The sequence below is a fragment of the Clytia hemisphaerica genome, unplaced genomic scaffold (genome assembly GCF_902728285.1).
Source record: "Clytia hemisphaerica strain Z4C2 unplaced genomic scaffold, Clytia hemisphaerica genome assembly, whole genome shotgun sequence".
NCBI lineage: Eukaryota > Metazoa > Cnidaria > Hydrozoa > Leptothecata > Clytiidae > Clytia > Clytia hemisphaerica.
In genome coordinates this window covers 1,253,438-1,261,345 of record NW_027104057.1, presented here as the reverse complement: position 1 = coordinate 1,261,345, position 7,908 = coordinate 1,253,438, and the positions used below count along the sequence as shown (strand labels likewise).

The 7,908-nt window shown below is 37.3% G+C and overlaps 1 protein-coding gene across 1 annotated transcript; it reads left to right on the top strand.

The window, feature by feature from the left end:
• The first annotated feature begins 5,498 nt into the window (after window positions 1-5,498).
• LOC136812231 (uncharacterized) lies at window positions 5,499-7,402 on the top strand. Its single transcript, XM_067068708.1, has 4 exons — window positions 5,499-5,821; window positions 6,126-6,448; window positions 6,716-6,810; window positions 7,171-7,402. Exons 1-4 carry the CDS (start codon window positions 5,557-5,559, stop codon window positions 7,400-7,402), a joined length of 915 nt encoding a protein of 304 aa, XP_066924809.1. The 5' UTR covers window positions 5,499-5,556.
• The last annotated feature ends 506 nt before the right edge of the window (window positions 7,403-7,908 follow it).

The following is a 7,908-nucleotide window of genomic DNA, read 5'->3' as shown; positions in this document are numbered from 1 at the left end:
AAGAGAACTTATTTTGCCAAAATAACCCCTAAAATTCATCAAAATTGCTCAAAATAAGGCAAAACAGGACATATATAGCCTGTCATTCGCAAAAGTAAGTTCTCGCCAATATCTAAAATTTTCAAGATTTTTGCTATGTTTGCCAAAATTAGTTCTCGCAAAAATGAATTCCCTTAATATTGATATTTCTCTCTTTTGTCTTTGTGCAGTTAAATCTAAAATAGGCTAGGGTCTATTACGAAGGTGAGATGTATTTCTTTTTCGTGTCTTGCCATGACTTAGAAGTGTTTTTTTTTTGGGGGAGGGGCTACCCCGTCAAAAATCGATTCTGATCGAACGAGTACCCGACACATGATATTATGAATGGTATGGAATGTTCTCCTAATCTTGTTTGTGTTAGAGATATGATGAGAGGATGAGAAAAACAAAATCTGATCAATTTCAGATTAAATTAGATGTATAATCCTCTCTTAATCTGGATGAGTATAATGAAGCTCTCTAAGTCAATGCTTAGTCTTAATCTCGTATGGTTTTAAAAACCATTGAATCGGGAGAAATATATTGAGATGTAGCCCGCCACTAGTTTTAAACAGAATTTTGCCCACCTCCGAATATTAATCTTCAAGCTGGATTCAGGAATGTATCAAAATCTTCGATTTAAAATAGATCCACGGAGAGGGGAGCTTGAAACATGTAGTACTCGATGGGCTAAATCGATATCAACAGCCTGTCAAAAAAAATTGAAAAGACTTTGTATAGAGATTTCAAGTCCTTAAGAGAATCATTTTTTAAAGTTAGTTAGACTTGTCTCTTGTGTGTCCTTTCTGAACAGTCAAGAGGACACGAAGTTTATATCACTAGCTCCAAATGAAAACATACTAAATTCAATTTTTCCTCCTTTACATTTCCTTTAGAAAATAAATCCTCCAGTTTGATTTTAGCCTTAACCCTAAAAATTTTATCTCAAAACATGATATTTTAAAAAGTCTATGAGTTTATCTTTATCTTTATTTATTATCCAAATCATATTATTATATCAACCCAGATTTCTTTCAAAACTTCTGAAACTTCAATGATATGAGAGGTTACGTGACCATCTTGGTGAAAACTTTAAGATTGATAGAAAGGTTTAGAAATAGAAATTTAACATAAAAATGTGCTTTTTCAAGAAGAGAGTTATCTTTATCGATAACGTATATGTATATCACAAGTGTTTTTATTTCAATACAGCAATGATTAGGTATAAGGTAAATAGATGTCAGTAATGAGAACGTCTGAATCTCTGATTTCTCGTTGAGAAGTTATTAGTAAGTAAGTTTGCAACCGCAGTCGAGGGCGACCCGAAGGCTCAATTTTCTCTAGCTGTCTACCCGAAGGTAGTTGAGAGCGCAACTCCTTTTCCTGGATTTCTCCACTTACCCTTAGACTGTCTCTTTAATTACTGAGCATCAAGCAGAGAGGCATCAAGTACCATTTTGGGAATCTTTGGTATGGCCCGACCAGGGATTGTACCCACAACATTGCGCACCGTAGTTGGATGTTCTACCTTCATGCTACGGCCGCTACTGAAGTTGTTAAAGGGTTTTTTAACGTACGAGAGGAGTCTACAAATATATAAAAGAGATTGTGAAGTTACGGACCCTCGTTTGGTTTACAACTGGATGTTGTTAAGGGTAATCTGAATCTGTCCATCTTTTATTTGGTATCACAGTGAAGTATATTGATTCCAGAAAATTAAGACACTGAGACAGCAATATCTCAGCATCTGATATCATAGAACAGCAGTTTTCACAGCAAGTCAATTACCAACGGTGAAAGCGCCCACTTCTTAATTTCACTTTCCCATGGGTAGCCAATAATGTTGCAGCAGTAGTAGTGTATGATAGATATCTTAAGTGGGATACTGCCAAAGTTTTATGGATAAAAATAATGATAGAATGAGTCGTATAATATTGGATAGAAAGAAGGTCCCACTCTCTACAACTCGAATGACTTCTAAAAACGAACAAGTTTTCTACTCCTTTAGTTAACAATCCCTTATGAACCTTACTCCATATCTCGAAATTTCCATAATTCGAACTGCTTTGCACTCCCTGTGCGTGCTCGAGCTATGGAGACTCCACTAATATAGGTTGTAGGAAGCTCTTATTCTGGAGACGGTCCATTATATCTTTGCATTACCATACATAAAACCCCTCAGAAAAAAAATATCGAACTGTACAAGTATTCAAACCAGCATCAATGAGCAAAACGGAGGTATCTTGTTAAAAAAACAAAGTCTTGCTGAGCGAAAAACTATAACAAACCTATACACCTTTTGAAGAGGTCGTTTTCAGTAAACAGTCGGGAGCTTCGTACCCAGCAGGGCTGTTTAAGGTGTTTAGCTTTTAGTTTGGTTTACAATAAGTCAGCAATATCTATCCCTATGGTCTTATCGCGTGTATAATTCCAATTTAAAAAGGTCAATCAAGTGGGTGGAAGCTTTATAAGAGCAGGTTATCTAAAAAACACAAAATATTTTTAAGAAGAAGACATTATTGCCCTCATCTTTGTCTTTGCAAGTCTATTTTCGCAAGTTCTAGCACTCTCGGTAACTTAAGTTTCAGCCTCATATCTACACACTTCATACATTAGACTGGATGTATATCCTCTTTGATGTTCTTATAAACTTCATCATATTAGCATTTTATATTTCGATCCTTTTTAAATGGTCATCGGACAAACATAAAATGGTTTTATTTGAGTGAGGCTAATGAAACGGATGTCATTAGTGAGTAAACTATCACTGTGGTATGATGTGTCTCACGAATTGCTAAGAAATTTGTTTAGTTTGTTCAGACGAAATCGGAAATTGCATTTATCGTTGGAAAGGTAGAGATTAAATATAGTGGAATCTCCATAACTCGAACACTCAATCAGTTCGTATTATGGAAATTTCGAGATATTGAATTAGGTTCATAAGGCATTGTTAACTAAAGAGACAATAAAACTTGTTCGAGTTAAGGAGACATTCGAATTATAGAGGTTCGAGTTACAGAGATTCTACTGAAGTACAGTTAAACAAATCTGTACCACGCAGGATGGCTTTGGCTGTAGTACAGATGTATGTGGTTTTATAATTTAGTTGTTTTTGAGTCCTTTTCCGTTGTTTGAGTCGTTTTCAATCCTCAATGTTGTACACAAGTTCATTCAAGTCAACCTAGACTAGTATTTGAGGAAACTTGAGTATGTGATTCATAAAATTCATGACGTATATTTTTATACGAAAGTACCCAAAAAATACCGCTAAATTTTTATTTAAACAATAAAACTAGAGAAAAAAGACCGACTTATTTGAGTACTTCCGTATAAAACGCTAAACGTCGTAAACATCATGAATGGTTCATCTAATGACCCTGTTGTCTGTGAAGTAGTTCTAGTTTCAGTGTACTAGCAAAGATGAAATTTGTATCTGATGTTATGTAGCAGTATGAGGTGACAGAAAATATCAACTTTGCAGCACAAGAAGTACTCTTGAGGGTCGGCTTAACCAGTTCTCGAGAACCGAAAACTCTCTGATCAAGAAACAGGTCATATTCACTGATCCTGATTAACCCTGGACCAAGCTTTAAGTAGTAAGTCTTCGACCGCAGACGGAGGCGACCCGAAGGCTCCTCTTTTGATAGCTATCTACCAGAAGGTAGGGGAGGGCGCCACTCTTTCTCCTGGACTTTCTCCACACTCCACCGGTGTTCCTTCTCTTAATTGCTGAGCATCAAGCAGAGAGGCATCAAGTACCAGTTTGGGAATCTTTCGGATGACCCGGCTGGGGTCGAACCCACAATTTGCGCACCTTAGCTTGATGCTCTACCACTGCACTACGGTCGCTCAGGGACTAACCTATACCCGCCGTCTTTGATCGGAATTTATTGTAAAGTTCCTTTAAGCGTCAGCTGTTTGTCTTTTTTTTGGGCAACATTTGAGAGATGCTGCCTTTATTTATCTGTTTTCGCTTAAGCCATGCTCATTTTTTTTTTTGTTTTTTTTTTCGCTTTCGAGGGATAAACAAACATGATTTATGATTTCTTTTTGTTTGTGAACATTTTTATGTCATTTCTTTTACCCTGACTGTCTTTATGAAATAAATAAGATACTTAAAAGCGACCGCCTTGTCGTTTAATCCCTCCATTCTTAACCGACGAATTAAGAATATTTAAAAGTCCAAGTTTTAAAACTCTCTTTATAATTATCCCCCATGGTGGAGATCATTCGAAGCGTTCCATCTCCGCAAAGAAACTATCTTTGCACTTCCTTGTAGTGATCGTGTCACGCAAATCGTGGTCTTAATATGTTAAACCCCCTCCCTGGCGCCACCAAAAGTTGAGAAGAACCACAAATTACAACTCACTCTTCATCATATATATTACAAGAGGGATACTCCCTAATTTCATATGAAGCAAATTAAGTGTTGCTAGTAGGGACGCGGTAATTATTAGGGTCGCATTTAAATAATGGTAATTGATTATCTGTCTGCTATCAGTTTTGAGTTGGGTAGTTGCGATGCACAGTCAACAATTTCACACACAGATTTGCACACACTCACATTTTGTGAAAAACAATGAGGAATCTCTCTTTGTGAAAATGGTAGACTTTTTTCCGAGAAAGATGTTAAAAAGTTTTTAACGTGCAGACTAGTTTTACGAACGGGGAACTTTGACAAAGATTTTACTAGTTAATTCTATTACCGGGGGGAGGGGGAAATAGGGTTGCGAGTTGACGGGGGGGGGGGGTGCCGCCCGACTTTCGACCCTCGGACCCTTACCGGGCCTAAAAAGGAGAAACCAAAGGAGAATGTTGTGAATTTTACGACCCTTAGCGGGACAAATTTGACCAAATTTCGGTCTCTTCGGGGGTAAAAAGTTGAAATTTTCCTATTTTTCCTACCCTTAGTGGGACTGAAATTTGATTTTCTGATTTTTGCGACCCTTAGCGGGGCTTTGGAAATCCAAAAAAGGTACCCTTAAGGGTGGCACATACCGTACCCTTCATTTGCCTAAGTACCCCTCCCCCCCGGGGTTCTAGTCCTAGTTATTAGGAAATACTGAAATATTACTTCTACTTAAAACCCATACGCTTTTAAGTGTGCACCTCTCTATGCAACCATGTGAAAATCAGTTTCAAGGAGTTACTCTAATTACGCTGATATGGTTCCCACATCGTAGCAAAAAAGATTCTACATACTTAAAGCGAATGGGCTTCAGTAGTGAACTCGAAACTCTCTCCAGTCCTTTTATAATTTCTTTTTTATTTCATACGATTGCAGTCTCCATAACTCGAATAAACACGGGGAGTGCAAATCAGTTCGAATTATGGAAATTTCGAGATATGGAGTCAGGTTCATATGGCATTGTTAATTGAAAGGACTAGAAAACTTGTTCGAGTTAAGGAAATGTTAGAGTTATAAAGGTTCGAGTTAAAGGGACTACACTCTACTTAGTATCCGCTTATAATTTCATTCGATTATATTATGTATTTTTTTGTCTCTCAGATTTTTATGTAGATTCACTTGTTAACAAAATGCACTGGTCGTATATTTGTGTTCTTTTGGTTTTCACTCAATTCAATCCGTCACATTGCTTTGGTGATGATGATGACCATAACATGGGAAGGATTAAGTGCACCAATCGATTTGAATATCGACATCAAATCTCAAAATTAGTCGGCACTTGTAAAGATATTATCCGATCGAATCCGATCTGTGGCAAGAACTACACTGTAGCCTACAGTCTGCACCCACCGTATGTCATGTTGGAAGATGGGAAAGTTTCCGGAATTCTACCAAGTAAGTTGTTTCTTTCTACCCTCTACAAAAATATTTCTTTTTTGAACGCGATGCAAAAACTTCGCCGAGCTCTACCTATTTTTTAGCTAACCACCGCTTTGTCGTACATATGGTTTCCTAAAGGCTTCATTATTTCTTTCACATTGTATATAGGAAAAATGACGTTTGCAGACATCTATTTTTTGAAATTTAAGCTAGTGAAAAATTGCCTAAAATTAATGAACATCATGAATTTGGGAGGTCTTCTTTCTCTATCTTCCCCTAATTTTCATTCATGAAATATCTTTCCAATGTTATTTTTCAGCAATGATTCAATATGCTTTGGAGTCTTGCTGTTTCGGATGTAACTCCGTCAAATACGAAGGCCCATACGATCATTTCGATAAGTTTTATCAAAACACAGACCTAGTAATTCCAGTACAAACCTCGATCAGCAACACTGAATTCTTCGGCCATTATTTTATCCACATGTTGGAAATCCAAGCTGTTAGCTTCTTTGGGGAACCTATCAAACACGATCCGGATAAAATGGTCCGAACTATCTCCCGTTCCGTATTAAACACCTATCCACTGTTTATCATTGCTCTTGTTATGGCTTTGACTGCTGGTGTCGCCATCTGGCTGCTGGTAAGACAAATTTTCTTCCTCAGTTTTGCTGAATAATGTACATATAACTTTTTTTGAATGAATGATTAATGCATTGACATTCTTGATTTGTCAAAGTAAAATTCTGAATGAACTTCTTCTTTAAAATACTAAGCTCTATCCTGAATTTTACCAACATAGATTTTTTAACATTTTCTTAATCCTATCAAAAGGAATTTTGTCGATTGGGATAATCGGTGTACTCTCTTCTTCATATCACGAAAACTCTTATAATTATTTTTTGCATAGGATACAAAATGGAATGAAAGTGAATTTCCAAACACTTTCCCTCGAGGACCGTTTGAAGGATTTTGGTGGGCTTTTGTTTCCATGACTACAGTTGGGTAAGTTTGAAACTGCACCCCTTTGTGTATAATTATTTGAGTTGGAGAAAATAGGTTCAATTTGAAACTTCAGCTCAAGTTTCGGAAGTAGAATAGAACGCAACAAGGCTCCCAAACTTTGGACTAGGAAATTATAGAGGGAGATATATGGAAAGCTGTAGAATTAAAAAACCAAAACTGATACAGTGGACTAAATTGTCCGAGTAAAAGAAATTTCTAGCTATGGAGTAAGGTTTATAGGGCATTGCTAACTGAAAGGACCAGCAAACTTGTTCGAGTTAACGAGGAATTTGAGTTAAAGAGGTTCGAGTTATAAAGACTCTACTGTATTACTAAACTGTCACTCCATCTTCTTTTCAGATACGGAGACAAATCGCCACGAAGCGTTGTAGCCAGAGTTTTCGCCATCGTTTGGATTGCCATTGGAATCACAATGTTTTCCATGTACACTGCTTCATTGACTTCTGCTCTCACTAATGCTGTCATGGCCTCACATGAAGTGGTCCTTTACCAAAAGAAGGTTAGTTCCCAGGTCTCTTTAAAATGCATTTTTCTCAATGTACACTGCTTCACTGACTTCTGCTCTCACTAATACTGTCATGGCCTCACATGAAGTGGTCTTTTTTCAAAAGAATGTTAGTTCCCAGGTCTCTTTAAAATGCATTGTTCTCAATGTACACTGCTTCACTGACTTCTGCTCTATCTCACTAATGCTGTCATGGCCTCACATGAAGTGGTCCTTTATCAAAAGAAGGTTAATTCCCAGGTCTCTTTAAAATGCATTGTTCTCAATGTACACTGCTTCATTGACTTCTGCTCTCACTAATGCTGTCATGGCCTCACATGAAGTGGTCCTTTACCAAAAGAAGGTTAGTTCCCAGGTCTCTTTAAAATGCATTGTTCTCAATGTACACTGCTTCACTGACTTCTGCTCTCACTAATGCTGTCATGGCCTCACATGAAGTGGTCTTTTATCAAAAGAATGTTAGTTCCCAGGTCTCTTTAAAATGCATTGTTCTCAATGTACACTGCTTCACTGACTTCTGCTCTCACTAATGCTGTCATGGCCTCACATGAAGTGGTCCTTTATCAAAAGAA